The 24,376-nt window shown below is 34.1% G+C and overlaps 1 protein-coding gene across 3 annotated transcripts in view; it reads right to left on the bottom strand.

The window, feature by feature from the left end:
* Csmd3 (CUB and Sushi multiple domains 3) overlaps nt 1-24,376 on the bottom strand; it is a 1,148,052-nt gene that overhangs the window by 61,256 nt on the left and 1,062,420 nt on the right. For all 3 annotated transcript variants that reach the window (XM_006993205.4, XM_042265493.2, XM_042265494.2), the window contains 5 exons: nt 21,390-21,578; nt 13,957-14,142; nt 13,207-13,401; nt 11,451-11,624; nt 4,755-4,928 (listed from right to left, as the gene is read on the bottom strand). In XM_006993205.4, coding sequence (XP_006993267.1) covers nt 4,755-4,928; nt 11,451-11,624; nt 13,207-13,401; nt 13,957-14,142; nt 21,390-21,578 — 918 coding nt within the window. The remainder of the gene's footprint in view (nt 1-4,754; nt 4,929-11,450; nt 11,625-13,206; nt 13,402-13,956; nt 14,143-21,389; nt 21,579-24,376) is intronic.

The raw sequence follows: 24,376 nt of genomic DNA, 5'->3' as shown, positions 1-24,376 counted from the left end.
CTTATCCAGAGAGTCTGATCCAGTTGGGGGCTCCAAAATAACATTTCTTAAGTCATAAAGTTTGTATTTTAATCTAGTAAACTAACAATTTTTGGTAGTTCCAAGTAATTGAAGACAATTCTCTCAGTGTTGAGAATTTCAATCTCTTTTGAAAGAAAATTAGATTTGTAGATTCTTAACAAGTGTGTTTGGAAGTTTGTCTAAAAATCTGGACCTCTTCTTTATATTTTATATGTAAATCCATTCAGTTTAATAAGACTGTGCTCATTGAAAGAACAAGGGACTATGTGAATGCTTTCTGACATTACCTAACAATTTAGATACTTTTACTATGCAGCACTATATGTCAACCTTCATATTTTAAGTCATTGTTTTAAATTGTGTCAATATTTTAGCATTGCCACTCTCATAATTGATTTATTGACAGTTAAATATCACTTCAATTTTTCATATAGTCAATTTCATTATTCGATTTTTTCTGTTATTTTAATTAATTTTTTGAGACAGAGTCTCACTGTGTGGTTGTTGCTGGCATAGAACTCAGGCTATGTAAACTAGGCTGAACTCAAATCATTGAAATCTATTTGCTTCTTCATCCCAAGTTCTGGGATTAAAGGTGTGCTCCACCAAAAAAAAATACTTGATATGTAGCTATAAAGAATGTATTTTTTACTAACAAAGATAGAAAATCAGTAAAATATGAGAAACACGAACTATAATATTGTGGTTTTTAGAGATGGCTTTGTGTGTCAGTGTGTGTGTGTGTGAAAGGGAGAGAGAGAGAGAGAGAGAGAGAGAGAGAGAGAGAGAGAGAGAGAGAGAGAGAGAGAGAGAGAGAGAGAGACATGTGATGTATGTGTATATGTGTTTATGAGTGAGTAGAAGCCAGAGTATGTCCTCCTCTGTTACTCTGTCATTTTTCCCTGGAGCTCAAATCTTTTGACCAGGCTGGCAGCCTATTAGGCCGGCAATCCTGTCTCCCTCATAATCCTGGGGTTACACTTAAGCAATACCAGGCCTTACCAGTTACATGGGTATAGGGATAAGAACTCACTTCTTCATGGTACAACAATAAACATTTTTAACCATGAAACAACTTTTAATCCACTTAATTAAGAACTTTTCAATAAAGTACTACATATGTTTAATATTTCATATGCTTGCTTTGTTCTATATAGTTTTTTGATGTTGCTTCAATTTTGTTTGTATGTGTAGCAATCATACTGGAATACAAAACAAAATTCAATGTAATGACACAAGTTTCTATCTCTTGATATCTGCAGCAAGGATCAGCTGACAAAGTGTAAGTTGAATACTTAATTTTAAGGGCTAAGATATTTCTATCTTTTTTTTTCAATATAATTTTGAAATAATTCTTTTGATATTATTTAGAAAAAATAATTAGTAATTGATAGCTAACCTGTTGTTCTCTTAACAAGACTAGTTAATGTAGACAACAGGGATCACTACATGGTGCTGCCCTTGAGGTTTCAATCATTTTTTTTTTTTTTTTGGTTTTTCGAGACAGGGTTTCTCTGCGTAGCTTTGCGCCTTTCCTGGAGCTCACTTGGTAGCCCAGGCTGGCCTCGAACTCACAGAGATCCGCCTGGCTCTGCCTCCTGAGTGCTGGGATTAAAGGCGTGCGCCACCACCGCCCGGCTCAATCATGTTTTAAAATAAACAGTGCTAACATTCTCCAATCCAATCAGTCTTATGGGATATTATTTGATAACTTGATACTTTTACTTAGAAATTATATCCTCGGTAGAATTATTTGGATCCTTTTTATGGTATGGTCCTTGAATTAATATTATGAGGTGTTGGATTTTCCCAAACCCTGCATTTCTTGGAAGTGTTTTACTGTGTCAGTTCACTCCGTTAATCAGAGCAGCCCCAGTAACAATGCTTCATAATTGGGTACAGGAAAGACCATAGCTACTTTCAGTACTTTCTAAATGACCCAGGGGCAATTATTTTTCAGCGACATTATTAATGTCAACCTCACTTGGAAATTTAACTGCATCTTATTCTTGCTTAAAATTATCAATAAAGAAACCAGTTTCTCCCCTAGGGGCCTATTCTCATTTATAGTTCAAATTATTAAAAAAAATAATAATAATGTAGCATTATTTGGTCAGGCTTGAATTTAGATGAAAAATGAAAAAAATTGGGACAGACCCAAGCTAATCATTGTTCTCTTTAAGTTACGTAGCAGTGGTGGTGTGTGTTTGTATGTGTGCGTGTATATGTACTTAAGAAGGTGATTTTATTGTTTATTATGCCTCAAAACTTCAATACTCAAACACATTTTCCATGACATACCTGTTTATTCTAAATATGATCATAGTATAATTTGTAAATATTTATTCAATTAGTAATTCATTAAATAAGTCTTTTGTTTAGCTCATATTAAAATAATCACATTATTTCTCTAAAGCTTGCAAACATTTAGCCATATCCTAAGATATTACAATTGAAAGATGTTGATATCTGTATTGCCATTGACTAGACAATATTCTTAAAATATTAATGTAAGTAATTGGGGATGGCAATTATTAGGAGAAATTAAAAAGTATATGGATAATTAGGTAAAAACAAAATAAACCACAATATCAAACACACACACATGCATATATATATATATATATGAGAATTAATGATACTAAGAAAATGTAGCAGTATTATCCTTATTAAAATAGAATTGTAGTTTCTTGTGTAGCACTTATAGTAAATCTGAAATGCTTCAAGGATAGAAGAAGTCTAGAGAAGGAAATATGGCTTATGGAGTCAAGCTCACGTCCAATAACCTGCTTTGAAAGGAGGTGGGGCAGGGAATACTCTGTTTTCCTTGGAAGACACAGAATGCATGGGGTAGGAAATTGTCAACGCACAGGTGGTTGTGAGAGATAAATGTTGAAAAAGGAAAACTTGAAGCAAATATGCTCTTCATGCTGTGCCTCACAGAGGCAGTCTGAACCCGCACCTTGACTGACTTAGAGATATAATTCAGAAATGTTGTGTCCTAGGGAAGACTGTGTTGCCCATGTGGCAACATTTGCCTAGCATGCAAAATGTTCTGAGTTTGACCCTTTACACATGTGCGCGCAGGCGCGCGAACTCTCACACACACACACACACACACACACACACACACACACACACACACACACACACAAACACTGAATTTTGCCCAGTGTAAAGGTATTTCTTGTGTTGATGTCACATCTCTAACCTGAGAGACTCAAGCATCAGTTTAGGACTCACGAAACAATGCTGAGGAGGAAAACTTTTATCCCATTCATGGTGCTTCCGCCCACCAAGCCTCAAAGCTATTTCCATCCAACTCCCTGTCGCATTGTACGGCCCTCTACTTCCTGATTTAGAGTACCTCAACCCTTTCCACATGAGTGCTCCACTCCCAGACCACCCTCCCTTTCTTCCTCTATCTTAAAGTCCTTGTGCTTTCTCATCAATAATAAAAAGAAATGAATGACATCACTATAGTCAAATTCATATTGCATGTATGGGAAGAGATTCCTTATAACTTCAAAGCATGGCTGTAACTATTTATGGAATTAAAACAAAATAAAAATATTTCAAATCCATTTTAGTTATCTATTAATTACTTTATTTTATATTTTATGTGGTATGGTGTTTTGCTTTTATATATGTCTGTGTACCTCATGCATTCAATAGCCACAAAAGATACGGAGTCTCAGACATCCTGAATCTGGAGTTGTTGATGGTTGTGAGGTTATCATATATGTGTGTGCTGGAAATCTAACTTTGGTCCTCTAAAAGAGAAACCAGTGCTCTTAACCACTGAATCTTCTTTCCAGCACCATTATGTCTTTAATGTATGAATTCATGCATAATTTCATCCAAAGGTTTATTGAAATGTTTAATGTTTTCATTAAAATATAATTTTAAATATCTAATTGTATGTGTAGCCAAACAGTTTTATATTTATATTAAAATATTCTAAATATAGCTATAAAAAACTTTCTGATATTGGTCAAACTATTTTCATCACTTATCACAACATATTATTCATACTTCATATATTTAATATATATATATATGAATATGATGGTTTCTGAAGTTAAAGGGAACCATAGTGCAAATAAACACTTTTAACTGCTTATGAAATAAAGTTCTGAAAAAGCAAATTACCAGAATTAACTGACATAATTAGCAGTGGATCTGACATCAGTACAATGGCTCTCCATATGATGTCTGATGGTTTTTTTCTCCACTAATTACAGTTCATCTGGATAGTATTTGATGAGCTAGCTATAGCATCCTAATTACTAAAACACATTTACCAGAAGAATTTCCACTAGAAAAAGCTTTGTAGCCTCACATCACAAGAGTGTTGATATTGTTACACAGTGGTGTCAACAACTCGAAGTCCTTATGTTAAAAACATGCTGAGAACATGTCATACTTACACAAATGTTCTCTTGTAAATATTTACAACAAATGCTGGGGTTTCAAACTTAAATTATGTCTTCATAAAAAAACATAAGGAATATAAAATTTAATATTATCCCAATAAACACTTTCATATGATCCTGAAGAATTACTGCATAGCAGTGCACATGAACACATCATAAAATTTAGTTTACACTGTCATCTAAATATCGTAAAATAACAAAAGTCTTTAGCTTGCATTGTAAAAAAAAAAAAAACATGATTTGTTGACTATTTCAGAATGCAGGAGGTTCCTAATTTCTTTTGTCATGCTTACTTACGCACACAGGATGGAAGCTGACCAGACCAATTGTGATCCTGCTGACATATCCTCACTGAAGATCCAATTAAACGAAAACCAGGATTACACTGATACACAACTGTGTCTCTGTAGCCATAATTTTCTCCAATGACTTGACCATTCACTATGAGTTCTGGAACTCCACAGTGACCCGCTGAAATTTGTGAAACAGTGTTTTAATAATGTGACTCAGTATTTTATTTATTCTTTATGTACATAATTAATTTACTAAATATTTAAACATTCATACAGAATTAAAGAACATAAAAGTAACTAAGACACATTCTGAAAATATCAAGAATTTAGAAATAAAAACAATCACCTAGTAGAATGGTTTCAAAGAAGGTATAAGAAATTTAAATATATTGAAGTGAATATCTGACAAGTAAAACTTTGATGAATAAAGAGTAAAACGCATTTAGGAAGAAAATTTATTAGTATAACTCTCCCAAAATGTCTCTGAACAGGACCTGCATATCCTAACCAAGTATGTATATTCTCAGTCTGGTCTATGTGTTCTAATTAAAAAGTAAAATGTGATATAACCTATGGTGATATTTTATTTGTACTGAAATGTGATTTTATTTGTATGTTAATAAATAAAGTTGCCTGGGGGTCAGAGCTATAGCAAGCCATAGCAGAGGCCAGGCGGTGGTGGTACACGCCTTTAAACCCAGCACTTGGGAGACAGAGCTAAGCAGATCTCCATGCTGACTGTATCCCTGAACACACAGAGATCTGCTGGTGGAGCATGGGACTCTTAATCCCAGGGTCGTGGGTTCAAGCCTCACGTTGGGCACCAGATGTAGCAGGAATCTTAACAGTTCTTATGAATAAAATCAAACCTGAGGCCAGTTATTGGGGTGAACACTGGAAGATCAGAAAAGTAGAATAAGCCACAGCTACCTCACCTCGCCAGTTCCTCAGCTGGTCCTGTTTTCTCAGACTGGAAGCCTCTGAGTCCTCATATCCAAATGGCTCTCAGCTGAACTGTGCTGCTCAAAACCTAAAAGCTTAACCAGCCAAATGCTTCTAGTGTCTGGTCTCCATGCCTTATATAGCTTTCTGTTTTTGTCATCACTCCCTGGGATTAAAGGCTCACTTCTTGGGATTAAAGGTGTGTGTCACGGTGCCTGGCTGTTTCCAATGTGGCCTTGAACTCACAGAGATCCCAGATGGATTTCTGCCTCTGGAATGCTAGGATTAAAGGTGTGAGTGCCAACAATTTCTAGCCTAAGTATCTAGTGGCTTTTCTGTTCTCTGACCCCAGATAAGTTTATTAGGGTACACAATATTTTGGGGAACACAATACTACCACAATAACCATTACTTTTTACATTTTTTTCTTTAAGAAGAGAAAAATAAACAACAAAATAAAGAAGACAGATCAAACCTCCAGGCCCAGCCACTACCGTTGGCTAGTGAGATTGTGCATCTTAGAGAAAAATCTGCTACTGACACTTTCCTAAACCAGTACACTTCCTAACTGCTTTACAAATACTTATAAGACCCACAGATAAGGATCACTCTTGCCTCTCATCAAATAAGCTTCTTTTTGAAGGAGATGAAAATCATTATTGTAAGACAATACAGGTTAAAATCCAGAGAATAACGGACTATGGAGTCCAGAGTCTCAATTAATACATCAACAACACAACATGTACAATCAAGGCCCAGGGAACATTGCTGAAGAAAAGGCAGAAAAATGATAAGAGCCAAATAATTTTGGAATCTTGCTGTGAGATTATGTCTTCTATATAATATATGGAGGCTACATCTATGAAATCTCAAGAATATGGCTGCCTAAACAAGACCTGCAAAGTGATAACTCCATATGGCATGCTGTTATGGATAGGTGACAACTTACAGGGACCCAACTCTAGATGAAGAGCTATGAGTGCCAAGAGAAGAAGTATTATCTTCTTCAGGGATGAGCCCCATGAATGGATATCCAATATGAAGTGATCAGGCATAAAAATTGTATTCATACAAGCAATATGAAGTAGACTCAGACAGTTGTATTTATATCTATCTAAATGTATATGTGTGTATAACAAGAATAATTTAAGTAAAAGAGGCTGTAGATTTGTGAAAGAGTAGGAGAATTGGAAGTGTGCCATAAGAATGGTTATAAGGTGAAGGAAAATGTAATGTCTTAATTAAATATAAAACTAAAAAATAAACAATATAAGACCATACAAAATAGAGAGAAGAAAATATTTGTCAATTTCCAATATAAGAAAAAATAGAAAACAAAAAATATATACTACTGAGTAATGTAACCATTGGATAAAACCTCTTCTAAAGTAGCAGCAACATTGTTAAACTCCTAACCAACCTTATTGGTAGAAGAAGTAGAAACCATTATACATTACAATGATAAAGATACACCACTACAAGGGCTATAGGATTCAAAGCATAGGAAGATATTAAAATCTATGATAATTCATTTCCACAATTGAAAAGAAAAAGAAAAAAATTAAAGTTATCTTATAAAACTATTCTATAAAAAACTACACAAGCTGGGCGGTGTTGGTGCATGCCTTTAATCCAAACACTTGGGGGACAGAGGCAGGCAGATCTCAGTTGAGTTTGAGGTCAGCCTGGTCTAAAAGCCAGTTGCAGGGCAGCCAGATCTGTCATACAGAGAAATCTTGTCTTGAAAAACAAATACAAAAAAAAAATTACACAGTAATGAAAAAGTAAAGAAGGGAAGAGGGACATTGAGAAACAATAAGCAAAACTATGTATAGTTAAATGACATTTCACATATATAAATAGATGTACATATGTTTATAGTTGTATTTTTAGAAGTTCTTAAAACCAATGAAATGAATTTAGCAAGCTTGTCAACAATACTAGAAAAATATTTTAACTGACTGCTCTTGTATACACTAGTATCCAACATTTAAAAGATATAATTATTTTATAAATATTAATGAAAAATTTGAATTTAGCAACAAACACCCAAGACCTCTGTGCTAAAATTATAATAATGCTGTTGTTAAATATCAAGGAAAACCAAGTATTCAAATAGATATTTGACAGATCAGGTGTTCAATATTGATACATGTAAAACTGTCCTTATGAATTGAGAGCTGCAAAGCCACTCTTGGTTGAGTTTGACAAACTTTAAAACTTAGGATATCAATTTTTCTTATGAAATTTTTACCAGTGTTGATCATTCTAGAAGAGAAAATAACCTTAATCTTACATCATTAAAAAAATACACCAACACATTTGAAACACATGAATAATATATCGATCTAGAAACCTTCTAGAACAAACAAGTACAAAGTATTTTTTTAATTAATATTGGAGGAAGAAAGCACTAAGCTGAAAGCAGATGATAACAAAGAAGAAAGTGAACAAATCATCAAGCTGTATCTTTAACAAAGTTGAAAACATGCTTATCAAAATTCTTATTAAGAAATGAATAAGTAAATCACAGATTGGGAGAAATGCTCATTAAGTGCAATGATCGATATTATAACCAGAGCTGATTAAGAATTATAGTTCAAATCAAAATGTGTTTCAATAAAAGTAATCACCCATATCATAAAGGGAAATCTGAAAATGGCCCAAAAGTCAATGAAATTTTGCTAGACACCAAAAATCAGAAAACAATGCAAATTCAAATCTGGTGATGAAGAGGGTATAAATAATATTAGAGGAATTTTATTTCTGAGTACCTATAGAAATGAATGCATATGTTACCAAAAAAAAAACTTTTACTAAAATTCAATTTCATACAAGTTGTCCCCAGACCAGACAATACTGTCCCCAGACCAGAAAATACTCCAGTGACTATCAGTAGAGACTAACTGCAATATACCCTATTCATTAAGGGAATCCAGTGCCGGAATGAAACAACTAATACAGATACCTACAACAATGAGATGGAGTAGAATTCAAGAAGGCTTTAGTATATTTAGGACTTCACTCACAGAAATTTTTATAACAGGAAGAACTAACATATGGTGTAAATGCCTTAACGCAGCTTCAGCCTGAGTACAAAATACATACATATATCATGGCATATTGTATATATACACATATATGATCTGTATATACATATATAACAGCCATATATGTGTGTGTGTGTGTGTGTGTGTGTGTGTGTGTGTGTGTGTGTGTATAAAATGGCATATTCTTTTTAACAAAATAAGAACAGAAGGGGAAGGGATAGCATCATGATGGTACATGAGGGTGACACACGCCTTTAATCCCAGCAATCTGGAGGCAAAGGCAGGTAGATTTATGTAGAGAGACCCTATCAAAGAAAGAAAGAAAGAAAGAAAGAAGAAAAGAAAAAAGTAAAGAAGAAAAAGAAAAAAAGAAACATAAATATTGATTCTAGCTAATAATACAGATGCTAAGATGTTTAATATTGATTAATGTGATTTATGTTAACATTTATTGATGAGAATGTTGATGGTTTTTTAAGCTTTGAAAGATAAATGGGTATTGAAGCAAATATAACAAAAATCTAGTTCTATAATGGATCAGAGACAGATAAGCATCTGTTGTTGTTTTGCCAATTACAAAACCCATATGAACCAGTGAGAAGTAGTGCTGTGGATATTGCTCTATATAAATAAAACACTGATGGCCAGTGACCAGGCAGGAAGTAGGTTGCCAGGCAGGAAGTAGGTGGGACAAGGAGAGAGGAGAATTCTGGGAAGCAGAAGGCTGAGGGGGGAGACAATGCAGCCACCGTCAGAACAAGCAGCATGTAAAGACTCTGGTAAGCCACCAGCCACGTGGCAAGGTATAGATTTATAAAAATGGGTTATATTAAGATAAAAGAACAGTTAGAAAGAAGCCTGCCACGGCCATACAGTTTATAAATAATATAAGCATCTGAGTGATTATTTTATATGTGGATTGTGGGACTACGGGGCTTGGGGAACCTGGAGAGAAGCCCTCCAGCAACAAAGTAGAAAATAAAGGTACTGTATCCAGAGGAATAATCAGAAGAATATTCTGTTGACCACACTATGGCAAGAATCTCTGGATCAGGAGGGTAAGCTGAGAATGAATGCATACTTCTGGTCGATATCTAGTGCAGGACGGTAGGATTACATTGTCTGCAACCTTTCTCCCCTCAGCCTCATTATGAGTTTATATTAAATGCCAATGATACAGCCTTTACTATATATTGCTTTACAATGATATTGTCTCCATTGACTTCTAAGTGTGGTTTGTTCATAAATATTTCTTCAATATCTTTTTCCAGGGAGCATAGCTAGAGCGTAATGTGGCAGTAAATTCAGATAGTTCATACACTTTCACAAAATAGCACATAAAATTCAATAATTGTTAACTGAATTGTATAACTATAAAATATATTTCTTAAATATCTTACATACAAATCTTCCAATTTATAAGTATACTTAAGAATTTATACTTGAAATCAGTATAAGTAAAATTACTTCAGGAAATATTAAAATATTATTTTGGTCACTTAATCCCACATTAGTATACTACAATTGTATTTGTTTACATTTTGTGTGGTTGATTTATAGTAGATACTGCTGAGTCCTCACCTATAAAGAAGCTATTTTACAATTACAGCTGTTAGAAATAAGTTTTTACTCAAACTAAACCTTCTATATTTTAAACAATGTTGTATTCATGTAACATTTTCAAACTTATTAGGAATACGATATATGATAACAAAAGATAGTCTCTTCTACCATTCATTCTGTAATAGCATTTTTAAAAAGTGTATAATATGAAGCAGTGTTGAAATTAATATATAAACTTCTAGCAAATGAATGAACAAACATTATTTATCACTTAAATATTTTATGTAATACCTCGAAACTATTTTGGATAAATAAAATAAACATAAACCGTAGTAATTTCTTGATATCAAATAAGTTACTGAAGTTCTTCAAAGTGGGGGTGTGGTATAAACCATAATATTCTTTTCATAATAAAAAAAAAATGGATAATAGTTCAGTTTTGTTTTGTTTTGTTTCTGAGCAGATTTTTTGAGAAAGCTCTAAGGACAAAAAAAGAATCCAATGGTCTAAAACTACTTTTAAAAATAGATTTTTAACCGGGCGGTGGTGGCGCACGCCTTTAATCCCAGCACTCAGGAGGCAGAGCCAGGCGCATCTCTGTGAGTTCGAGTCCAGCCTGGGCTACCAAGTGAGTTCCAGGAAAGGCGCAAAGCTACACAGAGAAACCCTGTCTCGAAAAATCAAAAAAAAATATATATATATATACATATATATATATGTGTGTGTGTGTGTATATATTAGTTTTAAAGAATAGTTTCAAATATCTTGCAATTTTATAAGCTAAAAGAGGAGAAAGACTGAAATGTAGATTTTATTTTCATCCTTAGTCATCATCTTAAGCAATTCCTTGAAAAGAGAACTGACCATGGGTTACAATTAACTCTATGTACAGACATTTTCAGTAATTTGTTATAGCCCTATTTTCACATAGAAAGTGAGTCTCCCCATAAAGGCATGAAATTCTCGTAATGACTTCAAGGGATATCTGTTTTTTAACATGAGACATATTAGCCTTAAACCTCTTCTGATTTTTTTTACAACCTTCCTAAATGAATCAAAGTTGCCACCTCATGTCAGGGAATAGGTTCAGTTTCCTGTTCTCTTGCTGGTTGGGAGAGAAGGTAAAGTGAATTAAAATCACATACCTAGACATCGAGTTTCTGATCCACTCCACAGACCAGAAGAAAGACATTCCCTCACAGCAGAACCCACAAGCATGAATCCCACATCACACGTGAAGATGGCTGTGGAGCCATAGGAAGTCTGCGTTCCGATCTTATTTCCATTTGGAGGTGTCGGTAATTCTCCACAGGAGATGACTTAGAAACAGTAAGTAAACACACATGAGACATGGTTAAAATGCACTTGTCAACAACAGCATGCTGCTAACATTTTGAGTTATCTTTGAATTGATTTTCTTATTTCCAAAAATGGCATTTTAAATCATTTGGATGTGAGAGAATAGAAAAAGAACATGATATAGTTTAATAGTTATTGTTTATGATTGGAGAGATTATAATTAATTAGTCCAAATCTTCCTAAACCTTGAAGATTGACGTTATGTGTATGAAGTAGAATATTATAATATCTAGAAATATATTTTTATTGTCATTATTTCTTAACCTTATTATTTCAAGCCTCAGGGCAAGTATAACCTATGCTAGCATAGAGATTTAGAAAATAAACTATAAATCACACTCATGGTTACAAGGAAATGTTATCCACAGACACTAGTTATCTGAAGTATTAAATTTATTAAATATCATACTCTCATTTGACCATTTATTTATTTATAAAATATGGGTGTCGGTGCTGTATTTATGACGTAGATTCGTTTTGGATTCAGGTTAAAGGAATGATTTAGTCTAATGTGTCTTCTGGGATAATTTTAGGCAAAAGAAGTTGGAAAGAATTTCAACTGACTATCTTCTGTTTATTTAGGTGGCTTTTATTAGACCCTGACCACATAGAAAAACATATATACAAATCAACTGATAATTTGCAATTTGATTAAATAATATTTTTAGGTTCATGTGAGTCTGGATCTAGCTGCTATTTCAAACATGTAATAACGTTAAACCGTCTCAACAGCTTTACAAAATAAGTATTATGTTTTTTTTATTCAAGAAATGAGAGTTAGAAAGAATATACATCATACAGCACTGTTAATGAAATCAGATGTTTTTAGATTGCCTGAGCTAAAGACCATTTCTGTAGTTACAGATTCTGTAGCCTGTTTAAAATGATAAATTCATCATTTGCTTTCATTTTTAAAAGAATGAATTTAATACATATAAAAAACTAAAAATGCTTCCCAGGAACTATTAAGTACACTATGAATATGAATATAATATAGCTGCTAAAATAAGTATTTCAGCCATATCTCACAAGTTATTCAAAGTGTTTAGTAAATATAATGAGTAAACATTATAGTATAATAAGAATAAATTTATTATTTTTTTTAAAGATTTATTTATTTATTTATTTGTTATGTCTACAGTGTTCTGCCTACATGCATGCTTACAGGCCAGAAGAGGGCACCAGATCTCATTATGGATGGTTGTGAGCCACCATGTGGTTGCTGGGAATTGAACTCAGGACCTCAGGAAGAACAGCCAGTGCTCTTAACCGCTGAGCCATCTCTCCAGCCCCCGAATAAATTTATTAATGACATTGTTTCACTACTTGTGATGGTTCACACTTGAATCCAGGTACTGGGAAGGCTTATTCGAGCCCAGGATTCTGAGGGTCGGCTGGGCAACATGTGGATGCCCCATCTCAGGGGAGCACTCATAAATACAAAAGAATCATTCTAAACATCAGCATTGATTATGTTTTGGAAAAGAAGTAATTCATGAAATTCAACCCCCATAAAGAGCTTCTAAAACAAGCTAGGCATACTTTGGCAGTATGGTCTTTCAGTTCTCCAACTCCAAGTACCATTAGGAAGGCATTCAATAGAAGCAGGACCAAGTCCATGATAACCAGGGTCACAGCTGAAAACCACCTTTGTTTTGTATTCATAATGGGATCCATTCACAATTCTCCATCTTCCATGTTCCAAGGTAAAAGAGTTGATGCTTGGACATGTAACAACTGTACAAAATAAAAGAATATAGATGCTAACAAGGCAAAAGTATCTACCTCATTACTTACGGATATCTAAAATGTATTAGGTCCTTTAGGTAGCCATTGCTTTAGTTCATTCTCTAGTGTGCTCTACTAACAACATGTTTATTTTTTCCACATTAATCATTAATTACTTCCATTTTCCCAGGAACTGTTGGAGGTTAGTTTATTGAAAATAAACAGAGTTTAGCTTATTGAAATAGAACATTACTAAGACAAACATTATACTTTTTTTAAGCTCTGTATACAGTTTATTAATAATGCCATTGTATAAAGCAAATTAAATGGTTACATAAATATATCACACTTGATACCTATACATACTTGGAATTTTGGAAAATGGATAAAATGACTATTTTCTGTCCTTCAGTCTTTCATAGTACAAAAACGATTATAAAATACTTTTATTTTCATCCTAGGTCATTTTAGGGACTAGCTTTTAAAAGTCAACAGTATGTACAGTTTCAAGTCATATAGCATACAAATTGCACACTACTGACAAATTTCAATGAATGTGCATACCAACACAGCGAGGGGTCTTGTTATGGTTACTCCATGTTCCATCTGATTGGCAGGTGGCTGTGGTGAGTTCCTTGGATGACAGTCTGTATCCATCATTGCAGAAGTAGGTAACTCGAGTTCCAACCAAATAGTCCGTTGTAAGTATTCCCCCATTTGTTGGGGCTTTCGGAATCCCACAGGAAATTGCTAGAATAAACACATACATAATTATGGCAACAGAAAATGCAAAACAACTTCATGAAATCTGTAACTGTCAATCATGGAGAATTATTTGGGATTCTATCATGTTTCCAAAAGGAGATTCACAGTATATCACAAAAGGTGTTTTCTGAACTGTACATTTTGAATAATTTATTTTAAACTGATAATAAGAATTTAAGTTGTTGGCTCTGTATACTGTTCTTGCTTTCTTTCTTGGCCTCTCTCAGCTTTTAATCATGTATCTTGATATTAGCATTCATAAAGACTATTTGGGGATGCAAGTCAGGTAATTATATGGTGTGATTAGTACACACTGCACAGCACTGAGTTAGATTGCCTAATTTGATAGTAATAATCAATAACTACTAAGTATCATGTACGGAGACCAGAAATTCTCATTTTTATGTTGTCTATGAGTAAAACAAAAAAGTTAATTATACCCAAATGCCTTTTCTTTGTCATGGGTACAATCATCATGTGTGATAAAGACTAATGATAGTTTGGTTCACATGGGACTTCTTTGATAAATAGTAGGCCAGAATCTAGTCTCTTAAACATAACCAAAATCTTTCTGAATTTCATTTGCAATGCTTAGTTTCAAACTATAATACATTTAATTTAGATGAGCACTAGCTTTTCTATGTTATGTCGTCATAATTAATTACATATATACATATATATTTCATTTTATATGCTTTCAAAATATTATATAGAAATTCTATATACTAACTCTTGTCAATGTTTGCCCCACATTTATTTAATCTGCATTTCCTAGATAATAAACAATTGCATTGTTACCCCAGCTAATGTTTGGCAGCATTTAAAACCATAAATGTAATAAAATTCATTTAAACAGCATCAAAGACTTTGATTGACAATGGTGTCCTGTCTACAAGATATTCTAGTGCCATAATAGTACAAACCTCATGGGAGTAACCAACTACTATATCATTTATTATAAGCTCATTCCATGAGTTGTAACTCCAACCCAAAACTGCTTGAATGACAAAGACCCTGAGAAAGGAGAGCCCAGGGACCTCATGTAGAACCAAATATTATTGTTCTAAAAAGAGATTAAAAGGTAAATTAAAATAAAAAATACAGCACAGCCATCATCAGAGACCTTCCTCCTGCAGGGGGAGAACAAATATGGAGACCCACAGGTAGACATTAAGCAGAGAGACACTTTGGAATACTGAGCCCAAAACGGAATGTCTCATCAAATTCCTTCCCTCACGGGTCAAGGAACCCTGAGGAAGAGGAAGACTATCAAAAGATTGTTAAGAACCAGAGGGGATAGAGACGACCAATTAAACAAGGCCCTCTAAATCAGTGTCATTATTCCTGAATGTGTGAACATACTGGTTTCTCCTTCTTGGGCTTCTTCTTGGGCTCTTTTCCTACTTTTTATTTCTTTTGTCCTATTCTGATATATATTAATTTTTGCTTTATCTTATTGTACTTTACTTTATTTTATTATTGTTCCTTAGAAGCCTGTTTTCTAAGAGAGACAGAAAAGGAGTGAAGGGCAATTGGAAGGGAAGTGGGGGGAGAACTGGGAGGAGTAGACGGAAACCATAATCAGGATATATATACGGAAAATAGCTATTTTCAATAAGAGGGAAAAATAAGATTACCTGTACTTCCAGAAGACATGTTAATGTATTTGTATACGTGTCACCTCAGTACCAAGTGGATTTAGTATGTATTATCGGGTATATCTACTTTAGTGCACTACCTTAAAAATCAAAATCGTTTTTAGATTCTGAACTAGGTTATATGTAAATAATTCTAGACTTACTTTTCTCAACATAGTAAAATATATCAAGTACAGAAAAATGTGTTTCATTTAATTATTATGAAGATCATTCCTGTTTATCTGTCTTTCAATTCAGAATAAACTTACTATTAATTTTGTAAAATCCATCATATATATATGAATGGAACATAATGAGTATAACTTAGTCAATATAAACCATGTAAAACTGAACAAAAAAATCCACATTACAGAATAATTTAATCTATTGTGATTTCCTGACCTAAAAATTCTGAATAGAAGAGTAACACCAAATCAAGAAATTACATAAGCAATTTCAAACAATTATGTTATTATCCTTTCTATAATTACAAAATCTCTAACCTACTTTTAGCAAAGTAAATGGTCCCATGATACCTATTTCATCAATATTTATATTTTCACATAATCATGTGGAGAACTGTAATTTTTTAATAAGCTCTCTTTCCCCAATACTCCTTACCAATGACCAGGTATTTACTGAGTACACACACACACACACATACAAACATGCTCAGGAATACAAACACATATGAAAGTAAACGTGCCATACATGAACACACACACATGCACAAGTAAACAAAAATGAACACAATTATTGAACCTAGGTGGTGGTAATATAAATGTAGTTAAATAGTATAAATTCCTCATATGTCTAGAAAAACTGGCTGTATTTTAGACCTGAAGTAAACCATGCCATTGTCAGATGACTAGACAAATATCTTGTTCGCAGGTAGCTCCATTTTAACTTCTATGGCTGTTTGAATGAAAACGCCCCTCATATACTTGTGTGCTTAGTCTCCAGTTAATGAACTGTTTACAAAGATGAGAAGTGGCATATTGGACAAGGTGTGTCTCTGGAAATAAGTTTGGGGTTTCCAATGCCTATGCCAGGTCCAGGCTGTCTCTCTTTGTCTGCTTGTTCTCTGTAGCTGGAGTTTTCCTGCCTTGCCCACAGTCAGGACAAATCTCTGTCACCCGCCAGTCCCACAGCCGCTCAGACCCAACCAAGTAAACACAGAGACTTATATTGCTTACAAACTGTATGGCCGTGGCAGGCTTCTTGATAGCTGTTCTTATAGCTTAAATTAATCCATTTCCATAAATCTATACCTTGCCACATGGCTTGTGGCTTACCGGTGTCTTCACATGCGGCTTGTCATGGTGGTGGCTGGCAGTTTCTCTGACTCAGCCTTCCACTTCCCAGAATTCTTCTCCTCCTTGTCCCGCCTATACTTCCTCCTGCCTGGCCACTGGCCAATCAGTGTTTTATTTATTGACCAATCAGAGCAACAGATTTGATATACAGACCATCCCACAGCAGTTCTCATTCTTGATTCACTGGTATTTGAACCTGCTTCTCCAGGACTCTGATGTATACCAAAGACCAGCTGAAATATTCAGCCTCGTGGCCTGAAAAACTATCTCATTATTAAACTTTCCATTGGAAGACAGCCTTTGTTGGACTAAATGGACCACAACCTCTAAGGCCATTCAAATAAATCCTTTCTAATGAATCCCACTCTACTAAAGCCAATATAATAAATATGTAAAATTCTTAGTATTACACCAATAACATATATTTTATTTTTATGTAAATATATATACATATATATGTATATATATATATACATATATATATGACTAATACAGCTTTCAAGCTCAAAAAAGAGAAAGATTGAATACAACTTGTTCAGGAGAATCATCTCTGAGAGGCTGTCACGTTTGCTTCTCTACAGAAGGCCAGGAAAACAGAATTTATACAGAGCCTGAAAGGATAATGTGCCTCAGCCTGGAGCTCATGCAGGTTCTGCCCCCGGAATGTGCTGCCCAGACGTACAGTACAATCATCCTGACACGGAGCAACAAAAAGATATCCAAGATGAAGAATGGCTAATTTTCTTGATTCGGTGCACTGGGAAGTCTTCCATGGTCTGTACTGCTTCTGGTGGCCATCCATGTTGCCTTGTGTCTGTGGTCCCTGATTCTGCTGTGAGTCGTGTTGATGCCTGTCATCTCTATTGCCCCGAGAGGCCAAGCTGGTATCAGTGATTCTAGGCCATTGATAGCCATGGTTTGTGTAGCCACTGGAGATCATGTTGATGTGCTTGATCAGGGCTGCCACCCAGGAACATAGTGAGGACCGCGTTTCACGCAGCCTCCGGCTGCTGTGTGGACGTCCTCGATCCATGCTGTCGCTGGCTGTTACTACCAGAGGAGCTTCTTTTGCAGTGTATTGATAACAGCAGACTCATAATTGAGAATGAGGGGCATTGAAAGCTTCTGTGGTAACCTCTCAACACCCTCCACCCATCAAATCAGTAAATATATAAAGAAATAAAGAAAAAGAAAGAAAGAAACAGTCCAGACAGGAATCCACTGAAGAGTCCTTATGATAAAGACGCTGAAGTGTTGCTCTTCCCATCTGATGGCTTCTGATAGGGCTGGAAGCTGGGAAGAGTTATCTTTTTTTTTTTTTTCATTTAGGATTTTTTTGAAATAAATAACATGTAATTGGTAGTATATGAAAACCATATCAACATACTTGATGACATTTACTAGGCAACACTTCTAAACCTTAGTATTTTTCTATTATTTTTGATCTTTAAATACAAATTGTGTATCACTAAATTAAAAATGTCAGAAGCCTTAACTTATAAGAGTTTTCCACTTTAAGCCATTTGGAATGAATTGGAACTCGACAGATCCCTAATAGAAAAGGGGCGCTGATAGTGTTTTTAAAAATGAAATAAATAAATAAAACAGAAAATCAGTCAGACGATCGTCTTGGGTCAGGAGAGTGAGAACAAAGCTGTAAGTTTGCATCTTTATTAAATTATCTGTGGCCCCTCCCTCTGCCTTCCTGTCTATCAGGGACTCAGTTATCTTTAAGGGGCTGGTCACTAAGAGCTTGATCATGCTCTGATGAATACATAGACAACACAAATTGGCCTTGGGATTTTTTTTTCCTTTTTGGTGAGGGAATAAGTGTAGAAGAATGGAGGATCTGGAGAATGGGAAGTGAGTGTGATTGTGGTTCATTGTACAAAATTCCCAAATCATAAGTGAAAAATATTATATTGGGGGAAAAAAGTAAGGCAATGCTTATAAATCTGCTTCTTCCTCATACTAGCAAGAGTTCCTAGTTGTATAAAGGGATGGAGTTACTCAGTTCCTAATATTGGTTCCTATGTGTTTGTCAATAAGGGGCGATCTAACATTCTAAAAGAAAAAAATAATTACAGAAACTCAAACACAGAAAGCCAAAGGAATTTTCTAGTTATAATTTGCTCATATAGATTAACTAAAACTGAAGTAAGTAAATGTTAAGATGTCTAAGATATTGACCAGCAAGGAGAATAATTCATTAAAGGAAGTAAACAAAGATGACATTACGAGTTTGTACTCCATGAACAGCTCTTCCCAGTGACCTAGTTAGCAATACTCAAACACATAGGTCAAACATACAACAAATATATTTTTACAAAATAATCTTTTTGAAGGTTTTGATGAAAACAAGAGATCAATTTTGTGAGAAAGGTGTTTTGAACAACAAATATTGCATAATTTTACAAGATCAAATGCCTTCTTTTTCAACTATACTTCAACTTGGTTATTACAATCTAAAACTATAAATAAAAATGATAAAAAAAAGTAATGGGATACATCATGTTAAGTGTGATATTATATACCTAAAACTATATATAATATATAGCGTAAAATTATAGCATTGACTTTAGGAAGTAATTGCAAATTTTCAAAAAGTTTGGGTTTATTTTTTTTTAATACAAATCCAGTGGTTTGGCGGTATGGTCAGAGTTCCAGATTGTCATGACCAGGCAGCTTCCAATCACCTGAAACTACTCCAGCTCTAGCATCCAAAGCTACCAGTATCTACAAACACCTAAACTCACCTGAAGATATTCACACACACACACACACACACACACACACACACACACACACACACACAGAGAGAGAGAGAGAGAGAGAGAGAGGAACACAGACATACACAATTAAACCTAGTGAAAAACAAAACTTGTGCCTACATAAAGATTACATGCATGCACACATACATAAAAAACCTATAGACATAAAAAAAATCTTGTAACTATAAAATGAAGTTCAAATATCAAAAGTTTTTAATGTTCATTCAAAGTATATGTGATTTGAGGCCATTTTCATATAATTTTACTTCCTACTATTATAACATGATGTCAACTATTTCTTTCCAAATGAATCTTAAATAAAAATAATATACTAAGAAATTACACATATTCCTGCCATTCATTGGTCAAAGGCAAGTAGACATATTGAAGTACACTAAACTATACCTCATTTGCATGATGTCAGTGCTTCACCTGTTAACTTGCTAGAGAAATGATGTTACTCAGAAAACCCACAGGTTACTGCTTTCTACACTAAAGAAGCAATAATTACTTCACGTCATGTATCTTTACATATACCTGTGGGAGCTAATTTTACATGAATTAGAAATTTAAATCTAGGTAAATACAAGAAACTATTGCAGATGTCTGGTATTTTCTAGTCCTCAGATAATTTTAACTTGTCTGATTTTATATATATATATATATATATATATATATATATATATATATATATATAATTTGTATTTTCGAGACAGAGTTTCTCTGTGTAGCTTTGGAGTCTGTCCTGGAACTTGCTTTGTAGGCCAGGCTGGCCTTGCACTCAAGATCCGCTTGCCCCTGTCTCTCGAGTGCTGAGATTAAAGGAGTATGCCGCCATCACCCAGCTGATTCTATATTTTAATTGACTAATTCTACAGTTGCTTTTTCTATAAGCTCTCTCTCAAATTAGATGATAGTTACAACCCATTATTTATTCGTAGAAAGTGTTCTGTTATTTTAAAATTAGAACATTCAGTGTTGCTACAGAGACCTTTATATTCTATATTACATGCATATGTAATTTATAATGCATGCACATACATGCATATGTGTACACATTTGCATATATAAATGTGTGTGCATGTATATAATCATTTATAATGCATTTTAAGTCAAGTGGTGGTGGTGCATGCCTTCAATCCCAAGACTTGTAAGGCAGAGGCAGGCAGAGCTCAGAGTTCAAGGCCAGCCTGGTCCACAGAGGGTGTTCCAAGGCAACAGACCTACACAGAAATCCTTGTCTCAGGTGGGTGGGAGTTAAGTTGCATGCCATTATTTTGTATAATTTAAGTTTACTTTGGCTTAATTTTACTACCTAACTCAAACACTCCCCTGCCTTTTTACATGACAAAGTAAATTTTGTGTCTTTATGATTCTTTTCCAGAAATGCCTCTATGATGTGCTTCTGAATATGTATGTTTGATAATGTCTATTTTGTGCTTAAAATAAAAAAGATAAGGTCAAAGTTTTATTAATTTTTGTTTCTATTTTGGGATAAGATACTTCACCTTGGCAGGCAGGGACAGGTGCATCCCATGAATGATACCCATAGGAGGATTTTCTGCACACAGCACTGCTTTTCCCAACAAGTCGGAACCCTCGATCACAGGCCCACCGAACCACACTGTTCAGCTGTCCACCTGTCTGACTGATGATGTAGCCATGAGGTGGGGATTCTGGTGTGCTGCAGTAGAAGGCTTTTCAAAGGAAAAAAATAAACAGTGCTTAATTAGCAATTAGAAGTTCTCTGTCATCCAAGCTTATGAACAACTATGTAATTAGTGCTTACTTAAGAATAAGTCAGTTGTTACTTTATCTCAATGACCATTATACATTCAAACCTCCTTTAAAATGTCTACTTAAATTGCTTATTGGATGATTGACTATCCCTAGAATCTCTCATAATTTTGACTGTCATCTAGCATGTCTTCTGCCTTTAAATGTTTTCTGTCACCTGTGGATGTCCAAAAGTTCTGCAATATATCGTCTAATTCAAGAAACTGAATTACCTGGTGTCTGAAGGGCCTAAATGTCACAGTTTGGGAGTAAAATAGTAGAGTTTGTTGTTGACATGTCATACTAGGGCATGTCTCTAGAGACATGTATCATAGTAGGGCATGAGTCTCATTTTGACAGGTGTTAAAATATACCTTCCTACTTCATGATCATCTTTGAGACTCTATTACAGTTTCCTTTCTGATGGAGTACTTACAGAATTATAAAAATTGTCAATAAAATAAAACTTTGCTTTTCCTGAAATCAAAAATGACAAAAGATAATGTCAAGTAGCTTTACCATGTGTATACTTTGGAGACTTTTCAGTTTGTTATGTTATGGTTAATTTTTAAAATATTTTCATCATCTGAGGACATAGAAAGTAGAAAATAAATAGTGATGAATAGGTTGGTTTTAGAATATATATGTCACAAACTGTCACTTTTAGCAGGGAAAAAGTATATCCTCAACATATTAAATATTTCTTGGTAGCTAAAAATGATGTTTTTCTTTATATCTATATCAAAATTTGGCACAGATATTAATATAAATAAAAACTGATTTATATCATAATCAATCTAATACTTTTGTTTTGTTTTAACAATTCCCTTTTAATTTGTGACAATTATATAAAACAAAATTTAATGTGACAAAATTCAAATATTTTTAACATAAAAGTAATAAAATAAAATTGACACATTTTATATGGTTAAAACACTGATTAAATACAATGTTAAGAGTATCTCAGCCAGATGGTGGTGGTGCACACCTTTAATCCCAGCACTTGGGAGGGAGAGGCAGAGGCAGGCAGATCTCTGTGAGTTCAAGGCCAGCCTGGGCTACAGAGTGAGTTCCAGGAAAGGCTCCAAAGCTTCACAGAGAAATCCTGTCCCCAAAAAAGAAAAAAAGAGTATCTCAAACATATATTTAATTTTAATAATGTTCTTTTTTCTTTAAATTTATTAGGCTATATAATTTGTAAGCAAATTAACATTACCATTTAATTATAATTATTAACTCATTCTTTTTAAAATAAAAGTAACTAGGCAGGATTATTTTGTCTGCACATTATCTGTAGAGATATATACAATATTTATTGATGTGTACAATTTTAATTATACTGAAATTCATAAAAATGATGGAGTATATAGTCTATCAGTGAAATGTATTATTTGTTGATGATTCAGAATTATATTAAAACTATTTATAAAGCATTTAAAGTTGAAACAATTCATAGTGATCAGCATCCTGGGATGCACAATTTTAACACTGAGGAAAGACATGCGTAGTTGATTCCGGACTATTCTAGCCCAGATGCAGCCTTTATTATCATATAGGATTAAAGTAAAGAAAAAAATGCATCCCTCCTATAATAGAGAACAGCTTTTATTCAAACACCTCAAAAAATAATTACTGTGTCAAAAATAGTATAGTTTATTATAAAAAGGAAAGAACATAAAAAGTGGTGACATCATGGCATGAAATATATATCTTGAGGCCACAGCTTTCTAATTGTTATTCAATTCAAAGGAACAATAATAAGAGCATTTTTGGTCATGGTTTTTAAGTGTCTTCAAAATTCTGTCTTTCAAAATAAGAGATTTTTAATTAACTATTACAAAATATAATTATTAAAATCACATCATTGTTTCTGCTTAAACTAATTTAATGTTAAATAGTTATTTAAAAGGTCATATGATATGTTGACAACACTATGACAATTTTCTGACAGTTAAAGAAAACAAATCTATTGAAAAAATGAATTGAAAGATTCAGTTTGATTAACCTAAGTTTTAAATACCTTATGAGCTTTTTTTTCCCAACAGAATATCTATACTGATTATTTGAGAATTTCATACAATGTACCCCAAACACACCTGCTTCCCTTTCCTCCCAGGTCCACCCTCCCATCTTTGTGCCCTCCCCAAAAAGAAAAGAAAATATACCAGGTTGAATTTGTATTGAGCATATACTCATTGGGGAATGGTCAAAATCCCAGTGGCCAGCCTCTTAAAGATAACTCAGACCTTTCCCACCCTACCCTCCCCAAAAAGCCTTTAATGTGGTAGATAATTAATGAAAGGAGAAGGTGAAATTATTTCATCACAGAATGAAATTGAGGTACAGAAAGAGCACCCTAATTCATTCAAAAAGCAACAATGGAGGATCTGTAATTCTTATTAACATTGAACTAAATATTATCTAGATTCCTCTGTTTATATTACTTTCTGTGTATAAGTGTTTGTCTGCATGCGTGTATGTGCACTAAATGCATGCCTACTGCAAATTGAGATCAATAGAGGGTGTCAGATCTCCTGTAAGTGGAGATGCAGAAAGTTGTGAGCCATCTTGTGAAAAGAATACAGATACCTCAAAGATCAATACATGCTCTTAACTGCTGAGCCTGTCTTAAATTTATTTATTTAAATTTAACGAGTACTGGTGTTTTGCCTGCACATATATCTGCATATATATCTGGGTGAGCATGTCAGATACCCTG

The sequence above is a fragment of the Peromyscus maniculatus genome, chromosome 20, assembly GCF_049852395.1.
Source record: "Peromyscus maniculatus bairdii isolate BWxNUB_F1_BW_parent chromosome 20, HU_Pman_BW_mat_3.1, whole genome shotgun sequence".
Taxonomy (NCBI): Eukaryota; Metazoa; Chordata; class Mammalia; order Rodentia; family Cricetidae; genus Peromyscus; species Peromyscus maniculatus.
Note: the sequence above shows the minus strand (reverse complement) of the source record. Positions and strands in the feature narration are given on the sequence as shown.